At 38.5% G+C, this 18,000-nt stretch overlaps 1 protein-coding gene across 16 annotated transcripts in view; it reads left to right on the top strand.

Annotated features, from left to right (window-relative positions):
- Nucleotides 1-18,000, top strand: part of PPHLN1 (periphilin 1) — a 164,152-nt gene that overhangs the window by 99,357 nt on the left and 46,795 nt on the right. For all 16 annotated transcript variants that reach the window (XM_081593692.1, XM_081593689.1, XM_081593690.1 and 13 more), the window contains one exon: nt 890-1,009. In XM_081593692.1, coding sequence (XP_081449818.1) covers nt 890-1,009 — 120 coding nt within the window. The remainder of the gene's footprint in view (nt 1-889; nt 1,010-18,000) is intronic.

Genomic DNA, 18,000 nt, shown 5'->3' with positions numbered 1-18,000 from the left:
TTGCCTGAGCTTCAGTCTCTAGAATTTTTATTGAGGCTTCATTCTATGAACATTATTTGTTGTATTGTTGCCCATATGGTTGAACTCAGTTTCCAACTTCCTTTCCCAGAGCTTGGGTTGCTGTCTCTTTACCCAAAGCTCTATTAAACCTTTAAGGGTTTGTCTTTTTGGCGCTGCTAGCCAACATGGGGATTTTTACTGCCGCTGTCATCCAGAGGAGGTATGTTTAGGAAGAGTGATATGATTTTACAGAAGTAAAAGATGGAGGTGAAATTAAACTACCAAGCATTACACTAGATGCTTTCAGGTCTGTTACCTCTCTCGATTCTCACAACTACTTTATTTAAGCATGAATATAATATCAGTAACCCCTATTTTGTAAATGAGAAAACCAAGGCTCACAGTACCATAAGATATGTATATAAAATCATCTATCCTCCCTAATGGTGAAACTGCTATTCAAACCCAGCCATAGCATATCTGGACTTTCTGTTGCATTAATTAGGAATTTATCTTGATGAAATTTTGTCATTATTTATTTCATTGAATATAATTAAATATATAAAGTTGAACTCAGTATAATGTCTATATATTCTATAAATTTTATAGTGTATTAGTTAATTGTCAGTGTCTTTTGTTTCATTTGTTATATGAATTTCTAAAGCTTTATATAAATGAAATTAGGAGTCAAGTCTAATCTATATGTCCTAGACAAAAGGCAACTTAAAAAAATTCTGTTTATTTTTGAAAAAGTAAAGAAGGTACTTGTTCTTTGTATAAATTTGAAGGCTTATATGATTTTAAGCATTAAGTGGGATATACTTCCTGATCTATTTGAAATTTAAAAACCCTTGAGAATTGTAACAGAACCTTTCTTTTGTTTTAATAGGTATTAGAGAAACCCAGTAGGCTAACAGAAAAGGAACTTGCTGAAGCTGCAAGCAAGTGGGCTGCTGAAAAGCTAGAGAAGGCAGATGAAAGTAACTTGCCTGAAATTTCTGAGTATGAGGTAAGGCATAATTTCTTCTGTATTTGTCTAGATTTTAAATTATAGATGAAATTTTGGTTTCTTCTAGTGTTTTAAAATGTGTTTGGGGAAAATGTCCTCATGAATTACTAAATTTTACCACATATAATAATAAAATGAATATGAATTACTCTGAATTCAGTAATTATTACTATATCTGAATGTCTCTAGTAGTTTAGAAGTATAAGACTAGTATAAATGTGGAGTATTAGGAAGATGCAGTATTTATATATGCTGCTTTTATGAGCTTTTAAAAGTATTTCTAGAAATACTAAGCCACCAGTCATAAATCAGTGAATTCAGAACAAAAATACAATTAAACCTTGGATCTGGGTTATATTTATATTGCATGTTATACTCTATGCAAATTTTTTCATATATATCCCAAGAAATGCAATTATGCATTGTTTGGTCTACCTGTGATTTTTGATGAATCTTGAGGACCAAAAAATGAGAACATTTTTGGTCCACAGAATATGCTTTATATAATGTTTGCATTAAAATATTTGAAAATGTACTGAAAAATTCTTCTGTAACCTGTAAAAGAAATACAGATATTTCGTGAGCAAAGTTAACCTTCTAGATTCAGGGTTTGTTACTAGAGGAACTATTTTGACATGGCAGAGAATGTAAAAATCTCTGTACCATGATAGATTATATTTGGAAGAGATTTCTGACTTTATATTTTTTAATGCCTTTTAAGGAAGGTCTTCTGATAAAAGAGATGAAATGTTGGAATTCAGTATATAAATTCTATACCTGCGTGCATCTTAATACACTGTGGAAAGACCTTTCCAAAGTAACTAATACACACTGCTCATAGAAAGTACAAATCAGTACAAACCCTATCAGTGCTTATAGAAATAGAGCCTTTCTTTTTTAAAATGCTTATGTGTCATTGTCATTTAGCTATTAGTTTTTCTTACATAGGCCAAAGTTTCCTTGTTATTGTAGAGATAGTAATAGATATTTATGCATATTCTCAAGTAAAGTTATCAAAAATATCAAGCTGTCTCTTTGGTACCTGTCTAGCGCTATTTTTTTAAAATTTATGTATTTATTTTAATTAGAGGCTAATTACTTTACAATATTGTAGTGGTTTTTGCCATACATTGACGTGAATCAGCCATGGGTGTATGTGTGTCCCCCATCCTGAACCTCCCTCCCACCTCCCTCCCCATCCCATCCTTCAGGGTTGTCCCAGTGCACCGGCCTTGAGTGCCCTGTCTTATCCATCGAACCTGGACTGTTGATCGATTTCACATGTGGTAATATACATGTTTCAATGCTGTTCTCTCAAATCATCCCACCCTCGCCTTCTCCCACAGAGTCCAAAAGACTGTTCTATACATCTGTGTCTCTTTTGCTGTCTCACATACAGCGTCATCGTTAACCATCTTTCTAAATACCATATATATGTGTTAATATACTGTATTGGTGTTTTTCTTTCTGGCTTACTTCACTCTGTTTAATAGGCTCCAGTTTCATCCACCTCATTAGAACTAATTCCGATGCATTCTTTTTAATAGCTGAGTAATATTCCATTGTGTATATGTACCACAGCTTTCTTATCCATTTGTCTGCTGACGGACATCTTGGTTGCTTCCATGTCCTAGCTATTGTAAGCAGTGCTGCGATGAACATTGGGGTACACGTGTCTCTTTGAATTCTGGCTTCCTTGGTATGTATGCCCAGCAGTAGGATTTCTGGGCCGTATTTCAGTTCTATTTCCAGTTTTTTAAGGAATCTCCACACTGTTCTCCATAGTGGTTATACTAGTTTGCATTCCCACCAACAGTGTAAGAGGGTTCCCTTTTCGCCACACCCTCTCCAGCATTTATTGTTTGTAGACTTTTTGATAGCAGCCATTCTGATCAGCGTGAGATGGTACCTCATTGTGGTTTTGATTTGCATTTCTCTGATAATGAGTGATGTTGAGCATTTCTTCATGTGTTTGTTAGCCATCTGTATGTCTTTGGAGAAATGTCTATTTAGTTCTTTGGCCCATTTTTTGATTGGGTCGTTTATTTTTCTGAAATTGAGCTGCGTGAGCTGTCTAGCACTATTTCAAAGCATGAAGAGTATTACATTTAATAGGGTCATTTAACTATTTTCCTTAAGAATTTAGAGTAATAGTTTTTATATTAATAATAGAAATATGTACTTTAAAGTTGCTGATTTGGATGTCTGATAATTTTTCTCAGAGCAATTAAACCAAAAGCTTCCAAAAAATACTTAATTTTTTGTTTGCTAAATATTGTATTGTTTAGTCACTAAGTCATATATGACTATTCTGCCATCCCATGGACTATAGCCCACGAGGCTCCTCCATGTGTGACATTTTCCAGGCAAAAATACTAGAATGTATGGCCATTTTCTTCTTTATGGAATCTTCTCAATGGGCTCAAACCCACGTCTCCTGCATTAGCAAGCAGATTCTTTACCACTGAGTCACCAGGAAAGCCCACGTATCTTCAGTTAACAAAGCTTTTATTAAGATATATTCATTCTCCCTCCTTGTCATTTTGATATCTCTTAATTTAAAAAATCAAATCCCACTGGCCTTCAAAGTCAGATTCCCTGGGGGTTCTCAGTCTCTTTGCTGGATCCCCAGTTTGGGAAATCTGTTGTGGGCCCTAGAACTTTCATACCAGTGCGAAAACTTCTTTGGCATAATTGTTCTCCAGTTTGTGGGTTGTCTGCTTGGTGCCTCTATGGTGGGGTCACATGCCGCACCTCCCAGGTTTGCTGCAGCCAGAACCCCTGTCCCCGCAGCAGGCCACAGCTGACCCGTGCCTCTGCAGGAGACACCCAAACACACAAAGGCAGCTCTGGCTCAGTCTCGTGTGGGGTCCAAAATCACTGCAAATGATGACTGCAGCCATGAAATTAAAAGACATTTGCTCCTTGGAACAAAAACTTTGACAAACCTAGACAGCATATTAAAAAGCAGAGACATTACTTTACCAACAAAAGTCCATAGGGTCAAAGCTATGGTTTTTCCAGTAGTCACGTATGCTGTGAGAGTTGGACCATAAGCAAGGCTGCACAACGAAGAACTGATGATTTTGAATTGTGGTATTGGAGAAGACTCTTGAGAGTCCTTTGAACAGCAAGGAGATCAAACCAGTCAGTCCTAAAGGAAATCATTCCTAATTATTCACTGGAAGGACTGATGCTGAAGGTCCAATACTTTGGCCACTTGATGGGAAAAACTGACTCATTGGAAAAGACCCTGATGCTCTGAAAGATTGAAGGCAGGAGGAGAAGGGGATGACTGAGGATTAGATGGTTGAATGGCATCACCGACTCAATGGACATTAGTTTGAGCAAGCTCCAGGAGAAGCCTGGCATGCTGCAGTCCATGGGGTCGCAAAGAGTTGGACACAACTGAGCAACTGAACTGAAATTTTAAGAAAATCTTACTACCCATCTTTTCCAGTTACTGATTATTCTATTTATAGTCTTTTTTCATTTCTTGACTGGATCTCGACTGAATAGTCGGTGACATTGGGTCTTGAAAGATGTTTTTCCAGCACTCTTGTTTTTTCTCTATAATGTGCCCAGAATTTGCTAGATTTTGAATTAATGAGAAGTCAGAATTCCTAAAATTTGTGTGTGGAGTCATAGGTCAGAGGTGATTTTCTGTTAGAGCAAAGGCAAGGTAAGAGTACTGTTGAAATTACTATAGTATGTTTGTTAGTTGATGTACATCATTAGTATTGTACAGCATCAGTCTTGTAGCATTGTCTGAAATGTTCTTCAAGTTTTGTTGATACTTTTTCATACTGGAGAAAAGGCATTTGGGAAATTCTTAGGATACCCTGTCTTTTGGGCAAGGATAGTCACATTTGTTTTTAGGCAGTTGTTAAATAGGTGCTCATTTCAGTGATCCTTTTTTTTTTTTTTTTTTTTTGAGATATAGACTTTTTAAGAATGTTGGCCTTGGTTCTATAAACTCCTATCTGATTTGAGGTGGAAAGACCTTGATGCTAGGGAAGGGTTTTGCATAGTCCTCTCTGTTCATGTGTTTAGTGACAGTCTTTATATTAATTGCCAAGACAGGAGATTAAATATTTAGGTTTCCAGTTTGTCTTCTCTTGCTGTGATCAATATAGTTTTAAACAAGTTGGTTGGGAGACCATGTAGTTTATAGATAGTCAGTGAAGTTGAAGATAAATTCAGTGCTATGCTTAAATGTCAGGAATATTAGAGTTCACTATTCTGTTCAGTTTTTTACTTTTACCTTTTGGACTCTAATAGGGAATTTCTGAAAGTATTTGATAGAATGATAGTTCTGAACAGTCTTAGTGACCTGAGGAAGAACAAAAAAGATTCTATTAGTGCTAGTGTTGTCATTGTTTAGTTGCTAAGTTGTATCTGACTCTTTTGCTACCCCATGGACTATGGCCCACCAGGCTCCTCTGTCCATGGTATTTTCCAGGCAAGAATACTAGAGTGGGTTGCTGTTTCCTTCTCCAGGGGAATCTTCCAGACCCAGGGATCAAACCTGTGTCTCCTAAATTGGCAAGTGGATCCTTTACCACTGAGCCATCAGGGAAGCCTGTTAGCTCCACTACATTTAGGAAATGCTAGATTTAAAAGAAGTAGGTTGATTTTGGCATTTTAGCACTTTTCAGAGATTTTAGTATGTTAATGTGGTCATCGGTTATCTGTGACAAAAGAATAAATGATAAAGTTTGCATAATTTATCAAAATTTTGACCTGAAATTTTTTCAGAGTGCACATTTTAGGATTATGTTTTAAGGCATGTATGTTCAGATATACTATATATACAAAATATATATACTATATATACAAAACTATATATACAAAATATATATACAAAATATATAAAATAATACTATACTGGCTTTCTCATACTTTATATAAATTCACTAAATAGTCATTCTGCATCTGTTTGTATCAAACACTGCATTAGAGGCACTATCCTGGCTTTCAAAGAGCTTTCAGTCAAACTTGGTAGAGATATAATTTACTATCCATAAGCATGTGGCCATGAGAGTTTCCTTTTGGCTATCAAAATGAAAATCAAATTATTCAAAGCTTATTCAGTTCAGTTCAGTTCAGTAGCTCAGTCGTGTCCGACTCTCTGCGACCCCATGAATTGCAGCACACCAGGCCTCTCTGTCCATCACCAACTCCCGGAGTCTACCCAAACCCATGTTCATCGAGTCGGTGATGCCATCCAACCATCTCATCCTCTGTCGTCCCCTTCTCCTCCTGCCCCCAATCCTACCCAGCATTAGGGTCTTTTCCAATGAGTCAACCCTTCGCATGAGGTGGCCAAAGTATTGGAGTTTCAGCTTCAACATCAGACCTTCCAATGAACACCCAGGATTGATCTCTTTTAGGATGGATTGATTGGATCTCCTTGCAGTCCAAGGGACTCTCAAGAGTCTTCTCCAACACCACAGTTCAAAAGCATCAATTCTTTGGTGCTCAGCTTTCTTCACCGTCCAACTCTCACGTCCATACATGACCACTGGAAAAACCATAGCCTTGACTAGACGGACTTTTGTTGGCAAAGTAATGTCTCTGCTTTTAAATGTGCTATCTAGGTTGGCCATAACCTTCCTTCCAAGGAGTAAGCGTCTTTTAATTTCATGGCTGCAGTCACCATCAGCAGTGATTCTGGAGCCCAAAAAAATAAAGTCTGACAGTGTTTCCACTGTTTCCCCATCTGTTTGCCATGGAGTGATGGGACCAGATGCCATCATCTTAGTTTTCTGAACTTTGAGCTTTAAGCCAACTTTTTCACTCTCCTCCTTCACCTTCATCAAGAGGCTCTTTAGTTTTCTTCACTCTCTGCCATAAGGGTGGTGTCATCCGCATATCTGAGGTTATTGATATTTCTCCCGGCAATCTTGATTCCAGCTTGTGTTTCTTCCAGCCCAGTGTTTCTCATGATGTACTCTGCATATAAGTTAAATAAGCAGGGTGACAATATACAGCCTTGACGTTATCCTTTTCCTATTTGGAACCAGTCTGTTGTTCCATGTCCAGTTCTAACTGTTGCTTCCTGGCCTGCATACAGGTTTCTCAAGAGACAGGTCAGATGGTCTGGTATTCCCATCTCTTGAAGAATTTTCCACAGTTTATTGTGATCCACACAGTCAAAGGCTTTGGCATAGTCAATAAAGCAGAAATAGATGTTTTTCTGGAACTCTCGTGCTTTTTCAGTGATCCAGCGGATATTGGCAATTTGATCTCTGGTTCCTGTGCCTTTTCTAAAACCAGCTTGAACATCTGGAAGTTCACAGTTCACGTATTGCTGAAGCCTGGCTTGGAGAATTTTGAGCATTACTTTACTAGCATGTGAGATGAGTGCAATTGTGCGGTAGTTTGAGCATTCTTTGGTATTGCCTTTCTTTGGGATTGGAACGAAAACTGACCTTTTCCAGTCCTGTGGCCACTGCTGACTTTTCCAAATTTGCTGGCATTAGAATGTCACAGTAGAACAAGTTGCTTCTTGCTGCAGAAGAAAATTTTAACATGTTTCTTACTTAAATATGAAAGTGTGAATTATGTTGTTTCCACATGTCAGGTGTTATTTTCTACTTACCTTGTCCCTAAAGTATGCCCAACTTCCATGCTTCTGCTGCTGCTTCTAAGTTGCTTCAGTCGCGTCTGACTCTGTGTGACCCCATAGACGGCGGCCCACCAGGCTCCCCCGTCCCTGGGATTCTCCAGGCAAGAATACTGGAGTGGGCTGCCATTTCCTTCTCCAATGCATGAAAGTGAAAAGTGAAAGTGAAGTTGCTCAGTCGTGTCCGACTCCTAGCGACCCCATGGACTGTAGCCTACCAGGCTCCTCCATCCATAGGATTTTCCAAGAAAGAGTACTGGAGTGGGGTGCCTTCTCCGCAACTTCCATGGCTGTTTTTCAAATTCAGATCTCGTAAGTGAAATCAGTACTGCTTGAGATAATAATATGCAATATCTTTCTTGATTCCCTGCTGTCTGTGCTTAGTTGTGCCTGACTCTCTGTAACCCTGTGGACTGTAGCATTTCTTCTGTCTCAAGCTTTGTCAGGTGGGTTTTTTTTTTTACCACTGTGTCACCTGGAAAGCCCATTCTTCCCTTACTCTTGTAAAATTTTTTGCCACTATTTCACTGATGACCTTATATTGCCTTTATTAATTTTTTTTTTTTTCTTTTACCACTCTGGTTATCTAGATAGATAGGTAGAATATACCTCATGTCTTGTTTTCCCTCCGGTACCTTGAAAAATATATATCTAATGAACTAAACTAAATTTACTTACTAATAAGCACTTTTTTCCAGTTTTACTGATATAATTGATACATAGCATTGTGTAATTTTAAGACATATAGCATAATGACTTACATATATTGTGAAATGATTACCACCGTAAGTTCAATTAATATCTATTGTCTCATGAACACCACAAAAAAAAAAAATTTTTTTTCCTTGTTTTGAGAACACTTAAGGTTTACTCTTCTCTACAGTGTCACAAACCTCCATCCATAGTTCTTCAGGCACTCTATCAGATCTAATCTATTGAATCTATTTGTCACTTCCACTGTATAGTCTAAAGGAATTTGATTTAGGTCATACCTGAATGGTCCAGTGGTTTTCCCTACTTTCTTCAATTTAAGTCTAAATTTTGCAATAAAGAGTTCATTATCTGAGCAGCAGTCAGCTCCTGGTGTTGTTTTTGCTGACTGTATAGAGCTTCTCCATCTTCATCTGCAAAGAATATGATCATCTGATTTCGGTATTGACCATCTGGTGATGTCCAGGTGTAGAGTCTTCCTTTATGTTGTTGGAAGAGGATGTTGGCTATGACCAGTGCATTCTCTTGGCAAAACTCTGCTATCCTTTGCCCTGCTTCATTTTGTACTCCAACGCCAAATTTGCCTGTTACTCCAGGTATTTCTTGACTTCCTACTTTTGCATTCCAGTACACTATAATGAAAAGGACTTCTTTTTTGGGTGTTAGTTCTAGAAGGTCTCGTTGGTCTTCATAGAACCATTCAGTTTCAGCTTCTTCAGCATTATTGGTCAGGGCATAGACTTGGATTACTGTGATAGTCAATGGTTTGCCTTGGAAACGAACAGAAATCACTCTGTCATTTTTCAGATTGCACCCAAGTATTGCATGTTGGACTCTCTTGTTGACTATGACGCCTACTCCATTTCTTCTAAGGGATACTTACCCACAGTAGTAGATATAATGCTCATCTGAGTTAAATTTGCCCATTCCAGTCCGTCTTAGTTTACTGATTCCTAAAATCTCGATGTTCACTCTTGCCATCTCCTGTTTGACCACTTCCAATTTACCTTGATTCATGGACCTAACATTCCAGGTTCCTATGCAATATTGTTCTTTACAGCATTGGACTTTACTTCCATCACCAGTCACATCCACAACTGGGCATTGTTTTCACTTTGGCTCCATCTCTTCATTCTTTCTGGTGTTATTTCTCCACTCTTCTCCAGTAGCATATTGGACACCTACTGACCTGGGGAGTTCATCTTTCAGTGTCCTATCTTTTTGCCTTTTCATACTGTTCATGGGGTTCTCAAGGCAAGAATACTGAAGTGGTTTGCCATTCTCTTCTCCAGTGGACCACATTTTGTCAGAACTCTCCATCATGACCCATCTGTCTTGGGTGGCCCTACATGGCATGGCGCACAGTTTTATAATGCAAAAAGACAAAATGGTTGTCTGAGGAGGTCTTACAAATAGCTGAGAAAAGAAGAGAAGCTAAAGGCAAGGAGAAAAGAAAAGATATAACCATTTGAATGCAGAGTTCCAAAGAATAGCAAGGAGAGATAAGAAAGCCTTCCTCAGTGACCAATGCAGAGGAAAACAACAGAATGGGAAAGACCAGAGATCTCTTCAAGAAAATTAGTGATACCAAGGGAACATTTCATGCAAAGATGGGCACAATAAAGGACAGAAATGGTATGGCCCTAACAGAAACAGAAGATATTAAGAAGAGGTGACAAGAATACACAGAAAAACTATACAAAAAAGATCTTCATGACCCAGATAATCACGATGGTATGATCACTCACCTAGAGCCAGACATCCTGGAATGCAAAGTCAAGTCAGCCTTAGAAAGCATTACCCTAAACAAAGCTAGTGGAGGTGATGGAATTCCAGTTGAGCTATTTCAAATCCTAAAAGATGATGCTGTGAAAGTGCTGAACTCAATATGCCAGCAAATTTAGAAAAGTCAGCAGTTGCCGTAGGACTGGAGAAAGTCAGTTTTCATTCCAATCCCAAAGAAAGGCAGTGCCAAATGATGTTCAATTTGGCATTGAACTACCACACAATTTCACTCATTTCACTCATCTCAAAGTAATGTTCAAAATTCTCCAATCCACGCTTCAACAGTATGTGAACTGTGAACTTCCAGATGTTCAAGTTGGATTTAGGAAAGACAGAGGAACCAGGGATCAAATTGCCAACATCTGCTGGATCATCAAAAATGCAGGAGAGTTCCAGAAAAACATATGCTTTTGCTTTATTGGCTACGCCAAAAGCCTTTGACTGTGTGGATCACAACAAGCTGTGGAAAATTCTTAAGGAGATGAGAATACCAGACCACCTTACCTGCCTTCTGAGAAATCTGTATGTAGGTCAAAAGCAACAGTTAGAACTGGACATGGAACAACAGACTGGTTCCAAATAGGGAAAGGAGTATGTCAAGGCTGTATATTCTCATCCTGCTTATATGTAGAGTATATCATGAGAAATGCTGGGCTGGATGAAGCACAAGCTGGAGTCAAGATTGCCGGGAGAAATATCAATAACCTCAGATATGCAGATGACACCACCCTTACGGTAAAAACCAAAGAGGAGCTAAAGAGCCTCTTGATGAAAGTAAAAGATGAGAGTGAAAAAGCTGGCTTTATACTTAACATTCAAAGAGAAAGATAATGGCATCCAGTCCCATCACTTCATTGCAAATAGATGGAGAAACAATCTAAACAGTGAGAGACTTTATGTTCTTGGACTCCAAAATCACTGCAGACAAGAAATTAAAAGATGCTTGCTCCTTGGAACAAGGAGTTCCTTGTTGTTGTCATTGTTCAGTCGCTCAGTCATATCTGACTCTTTGTGACTCTATGGACTGCACCATGCCAGGCTTCCCTGTCCTCCACTATTTCCTGGAGGCTGCTCAAACTCATGTCCATTGAGTCGATATTGCCATCCAACCATCTCATCCTCTGTTGCGCCCTTTTCCTTCTGTCCTCATTCTTTCCCAGCATCAGAGTCTTTTCCAGTGGGTCGGCTCTTTACATCAGGTGGCCAAAATATTGGAGTTTCAGCTTCAGCATCAAAGAATATTCCAATGAATATTCAGGGTTGATTCTTTTAGTATTGACTGGTTTGATCTCCTTGCTGTCCAAGGGACTGTCAAGCTTTGGAGTTATAAACCAACATTGCAGTGATACCAACTTTTACACCTATAATTTTTTTCTTTAAATGTCATAGTCTCCTAAATCATATTGCAAATAAAAAGTACAGTTTGTATTAGCCATTATAATTGACCATTTCGCTATACTGAGCTCTTTATTCTTCCACACACCTTCAAGATACTATCTAGTGTCCTTTCCTTTCACCTTTTAAGACTCCCTTGAGCATTTCTTGCATGGCAGATCTAGTATCATGATCTCTCTGAGCTTTTGTTTACCTGGAATGTCTTAATTTCTCCATCACTTTCAAAGGACAGTTTTACTGGATATAGCAATCTTTGTTGGCAGTTTTTTCTTTTAACACTTTGGACATGTCAGTCCATTGTCTTATGGCCTCCAAAGTTGCTGATGAGAAATCTACTTAATTTTAATGATGACCTCTTGTATTAATGATTTTGTTTCAGATTGCTTTTAAGATTCTCCCTTTGTCTTTGTCCCGAATGTTTGATTGTAATATGTCTTTTGAGCTTCTTTGAGTTCATCTTACTTGGTTCTTAGAGCTTCTTAGATGTTTGTATTCATGTCTTTGATCAGATTTTTAAGTTTTCAGTCATTATTTATTCAAATGTTTTCTGTGTCTTTCTCTCTGTCTCTTCTTTGGGACTCCCAGAAGATTGTATGTATTTAAGTGTATTAGATTGTTGCAAAAGTAATTGCCCTTTTGCACTGTTGAACTTTGCTCTTTGGTATTGGAATACCTTCTTAAATAAATGTGGCTATCTTATACATCATTTCAATACACATTTCTCACTTTATATTTTCTGCTAATGGCATATTCAGTTCAGTTCAGTTCAGTCGCTCAGTCATGTCTGACTCTTTGCAACCCCATGAACCGCAGCATGCCAGGCCTCTCTGTCCATCACCAACTCCCGGAGTCTACCCAAACCCATGTCCATCGAGTCAGTGATGCCATCCAACCATCTCATCCTCTGTCGTCCCCTTCTCCTCCTGCCCCCAATCCTACCCAGCATTAGGGTCTTTTCCAGTGAGTCAACTCTTCGCATGAGGTGGCCAAAGTATTGGAGTTTCAGCTTCAACATCAGTCCTTCCAGTGAACACCCAGGATTGATCTCCTTTGGGATGGATTGATTGGATCTCCTTGCAGTCCAAGGAACTCTCAAGAGTCTTCTCCAGCACCACAGTTCAAAAGCATCAATTTTTCGGTGCTCAGCTTTCTTCACCATCCAACTCTCACATCCATACATGACCACTGGAAAAACCATAGCCTTGACTAGATGGACTTTTGTTGGCAAAGTAATGTCTCTGCTTTTAAGTATGCTATCTAGGTTGACCATAACCTTCCTTCCTAGGAGTAAGCGTCTTTTAATTTCATGGCTGCAGTCACCATCAGCAGTGATTTTGGAGCCCAAAAAAATAAAGTCTAACTCTGTTTCCACTGTTTCCCCATCTATTTCTCATGAAGTGATGATACCAGATGCCATGATCTTAGTTTTCTGAACATTGAGCTTTAAGCCAACTTTTTCACTCTCCTCTTTCACTTTCATCAAGAGGCTCTTTAGTTCTTCTTCACTTTCTGCCATAAGGGTGGTGTCATCTGCATATCTGAGGTTATTGATATTTCTCCCAGCAATCTTGATTCCAGCTTGTGTTTCTTCCAGCCCAACATTTCTCATGATGTACTCTGCATATAAGTTAAATAAGCAGGGTGACAATATACAGCCTTGACATACTCCTTTTCCTATTTGGAACCAGTCTGTTGTTCCATGTCCAATTCTAACTGTTGCTTCCTGACCTGCATACAGGTTTCTCAAGAGACAGGTCAAATGGTCTGGTATTCCTGTCTCTTTCAGAATTTTCCACAGTTTATTGTGATCCACACAGTGAAAGGCTTTGGCATAGTCAATAAATGACGTCATTTATAAATAAATAGTCAATAAATGATGTATTACTTGCTGTTTATTTTGTATTTATTTTAGATTAGGGAAATGATGTTAGACAAAAAGCAATTTGGTGCAGTTTTCTTATTTGAGTTTAAAATGGGTCATAAAGCAGTGGAGACAGCTTGCAACATCAACAACGCATTTGGCGCAGGAACTGCTAACACACATACAGTGCAGTGTTGGTTCAAGAAATTCTGCAAAGGATGAGACAGGGTGCTCAGGGCTGGTGCACTGGGATGACCCTGAGGGATGGTATGGGGAGGGAGACGAGAGAGAGGGTCAGGATGAGGAACACATGTACACCCATGGGTGATTGATGTGAATGTATGGCAAAAACCACCACAATATTGTAAAGTAATTAGCCTGCAGTTAAAATTAAAAAAAAAAAAATTCTGCAAAGGAGACAAAAGCCTTGAAGATGAACGTAATGGCCAGCCACTGGAAGTTGACAGTGACCAACTGAGGGCACTCATCAAAGCTGATACTCTTATAACTACACGAGAAGTTCCCAAAGAACTCAGTGTTGACCATTCTACTGTCATTTGGTATTTGAAGCAAATTGGAAAGGTGAAAAAGCTCAGTAAGTGGGTGTCTCATGAGCTGACTACAAACAAAAAAAATTGTCATTTCAAGATGTTGTCTTCTCTTACTCTACATAACAGCAACGAACCATTTCTTAATTGGATTGTGACTTGTGATGAAAAGTGGATTTTGTACAACAACCAACAATGACCAGCTCAGTGGTTGGACCAAGAAGCTCCAAAGCACTTCCCAAAGCCAAGCTTGCACCCAAAAAAGGTCGTGGTCACTGTTTGGTGGTCTGCTACCCATCTGATCCACCACAGGTTTCTAAATTCTGGTGAAACCATTACATCTGAGAAGTATACTTGGCAAATCGATGAGATGCACCAAAAACTGCAATGCCTGCAACCAGCATTGGTCAACAGAATGGGCCCCATTCTTCTCCATGACAACACCTGACCGCACATTGCACTCCCAGTGCTTCAAAAGTTTAACGAATTGGGCTACAAAGTTTTGCCTCATCTGCCATATTTACCTATCTCTTGCCAACTGACTACCATTCCTTCAACCATCTCGACAACTTTTGGCAGAAAAAACGCCTCTACTACTAGCAGGAGGCAGAAAATATTTTCCAAGAGTTCATCAAATCCTAAAGCTTGTTTTTTTATGCTATAGGAAACAAACATTTCTTATTGGCAAAAATGTGTTGATTGTAATGGTTCCTATTTTGATTAATAAAGATGTGTTTGAGCCTAGTTATAATGATTTAAAATTCATGGTCTGAAACTGCAGTTAGTTTTATACCAGTCTAATATATTGATCCATCTAGTCAAGGCTATGGTTTTTCCAGTGGTCATGTATGGATGTGAGAGTTGGACGGTGAAGAAAGCTGAGCGCCGAAGAATTGATGCTTTTGAACTGTGGTGTTGGAGAAGACTCTTGAGAGTCCCTTGGACTGCAAGGAGATCCAATCAATCCATCCTAAAGATCAGTCCTGGGTGTTCATTGGAAGGTCTGATGTTGAAGCTGAAGCTCCAATACTTTGGCCACCTCATGCGAAGGGTTGACTCATTGGAAAAGACTCTAATGCTGGGTGGGATTGGGGGTGGGAGGAGAAGGGGACGACAGAGGATGAGATGGTTGGATGGCATCACCGACTTGATGAACATGGGTTTGGGTAGACTCCGGGAGTTGGTGATGGACAGAGAGGCCTGGCGTGCTGCAATTCATGGGGTCGCAGAGAGTCGGACACGACTGAGCGACTGAACTGAACTGAACTGAATATATTGATCCACTTAATGGTGCCCCACAAATCCCTTAGGCTCTGTTAAGTTTTCTTCAATGTTTTTTCTTTCTGTCATTCATATGATAATTTCTATTGTCCTATTTTTCAAGTTCACTAATTCTTTCTTCTGCCTTTGAATCGCTCTAGTGTATTTTTGTTGTTATTATTGATCTTCTTAGCTCTGAAAAAAGTTTTTTTCCAGTAGATCTTCCATTAGGTCTTTTTCTTCAATAATCTCTGTTGATTAATTCTTTGAATAAACCATGCTTTGCTGTTTCTTTGTATAATTTTTTTTGGTGCACTCTGAGTGTTTGATTCTAACAGTGTAGTAACTCTGAGAGTCATATTCTCCCTCTTTTCTAGGGCTTGCTGGGGTTTTTTCAATTGTTGTTGTTACTATTTTTTATTGTTGGCCACTGTTTCTGTACTGAGGATCAGCCTGAGGTGAAAACTTTAGTCTTCTCAGTTCTTTCTGAGCTTTTCCCTTGGTATACCCAGTTACTTTCTGTCTGTTGTTTTTAAATAAACATCCTTATCTTTAATGTGTGGCTCCCAAAAGAAGAAACATGAAAAATGAAGGAGGGGTGGTAGGGTGCTTGACCTTTATATACCCTGGAAGTCACTTCAGCCAGAGTAAGTGGGTCTTGCAACAATGGGGGAGGTATAGTAACAATGGCTGTTCACCTCTTTGTCTGCACCTCTTGATCAGAAGCAGGAATCAGTGATTGGAGCAGTTAGTTCCCTGCTCTTTGGAGGATGGGGTGCTTTTTGCCCAACCTGACTCCCATAGGCTATGTGTAAGCTGCTCTAGGAACATGTACACAGCTCCCTGCCAAGTGGCTCAGAGTGGGACATGGCCAACTGCTACTGTGCTGAGAGCTGACTGTAATCTCAATTTATCTTCCTCTGCATGGGACAAGGCTTCAGTAGAGTCCAGAGTTTCATAGTACTTAAATCAGACAAATTCTGCCAGTGTAGTTTTTGTATAGGTTGGGAAACGGATTGCTAGTGCTTTCTACTCTGCTATCTTCCCAGAATCCTCTCCCCTTAAATGATTCATATACTTCAAATTTAAATCCCTTAAGATATGTAACTCAGACTTATAAAAACCAGGTTTTTTAAAAAAGTAGATTTTGCATACACGTGTCAGAAATTAAAATGGCATTGGAATAGGTACAGTTTCTTCTAAGTTATTCCTATTGAGACAGTCTCTTTTATCATTTTTTTCCCCAGAAATAATATCCTTATGGAAATAGTTTGTTCATATAAATGCATAAATGCAAAAACACCCATATTTCTTTCTTCCCTTTTGTTTTTGACACAATTGGCCGTGTATTTATGGGGAATGACCTTTAGGCCTTGCCAGGAGAAAAGTTAGGATACATTATGTAATATATAGACTGGTATTTTTTTTTTTTTAATGATTTCTTAGTATTCCTTGGTTCTAGACAGTGCATAATTTATTTCATGAACATTTAGATTGTTTTCAACCACTTGCTATTGATGGCAGCCATGTCATAGCATTTATTGCACATGTTTTATCTGTAAATTAAGTTCTTAAAGGTGAAGGTGCTGAGTGCAAAGGATATGTAGTACATTCTGATAAATACTGCCAAATTAATCTCTAAAGAGCTTGTGGCAGTGTACAACACACTAGACATTGAAATGTGACTACTCTTACTGATGAAAAATACCACTAATTAGTATATATCTTGTACTTCTTTAAACCTACTGCTGTTTGTTGCTACTTCAGTTACAACAACCATAAATTGTAATAAGTACAAGTTTCTTATTTTCTCCCTCACCTCCTACCCAACTAAAATATATTAGCTCAAACTTTATGCTTTCCAAATTACTGCTTACTGCAACCTCCATGAAGGCAAGAACTTTGTCTGTTCCATTCATTGATACATCCTGTGTTCATTGAGCTGTCCTTGGCATTTATTATAGAATAGATTTTTGAGTAAACTAATGAATAGTTTCTCTATTCATTAGTTTATTCATTCCCTAATAGTTTTCCTTCATTTATTTAGTTTTTCTCTTTTCAACAAAAGTATTTTTAGACAGTAAAATAATTGACCTTGCGCTTTTTGTGGGATTATTTACTCATTAATGAACTGTGGCAGTATTGTTGAAGTGATTATTACTGCTGGTTGGAGTTGTTTTCAGTTATTTCAATAATTCTTAGGGTATAGGAGGAATGATATTTTTAACTTCTGGGAGTAGAGCCCTTTTCTATGTTCCTATTTATTTTATTTGTTTATGTTTGTTCACACTTCTCTCTTCCAGCTGAACTTTGTTCTTCTGTGTTCCTTAAATAAGTTGCTTAAGAAATAGTTATAGGACAAAACCTTCTAGCTCTGTCGTAATATAGTGTGAAATATAATTTTGGAATGGAATAAGCCTAGAGGCTTTGTCCTATGTAAAATTTAAAACGTAGCCAGAATTTCCTCTTTAATCCTCTTCCCATATGTTCATTGTGTGTATGTGTGCTCAGTCAGGTCCAACTCTGTGACCCCATGGCCTGTAGCCTGCCAGGCTCCTTGTCCATGGAATTTTCCTAGCAAGAGTACTGGAATGGGTTACCATTTCCTACTCCAGGGAATCTTCCTGAGCCAGGGATCAAACCCACATCTCTTGCAGCTTTAGCGTTGGCAGGCGGATTTTTTTTTACCTCTGCACCACTTAGAAAGCTCTCATATGTTCATTATGCATAACAAAATTAAAAGTGTTTCTTTTCTTATAACAGATCAAATTTAGTACTTTTTCTTGAGATAATCTGCCAGTTA

Source organism: Giraffa tippelskirchi, chromosome 4 (assembly GCF_054371585.1).
Source record: "Giraffa tippelskirchi isolate mGirTip1 chromosome 4, T2T-mGirTip1v1.2.pri, whole genome shotgun sequence".
Lineage (NCBI taxonomy): Eukaryota > Metazoa > Chordata > Mammalia > Artiodactyla > Giraffidae > Giraffa > Giraffa tippelskirchi.
This window is presented reverse-complemented; position numbering and strand designations above follow the sequence as displayed.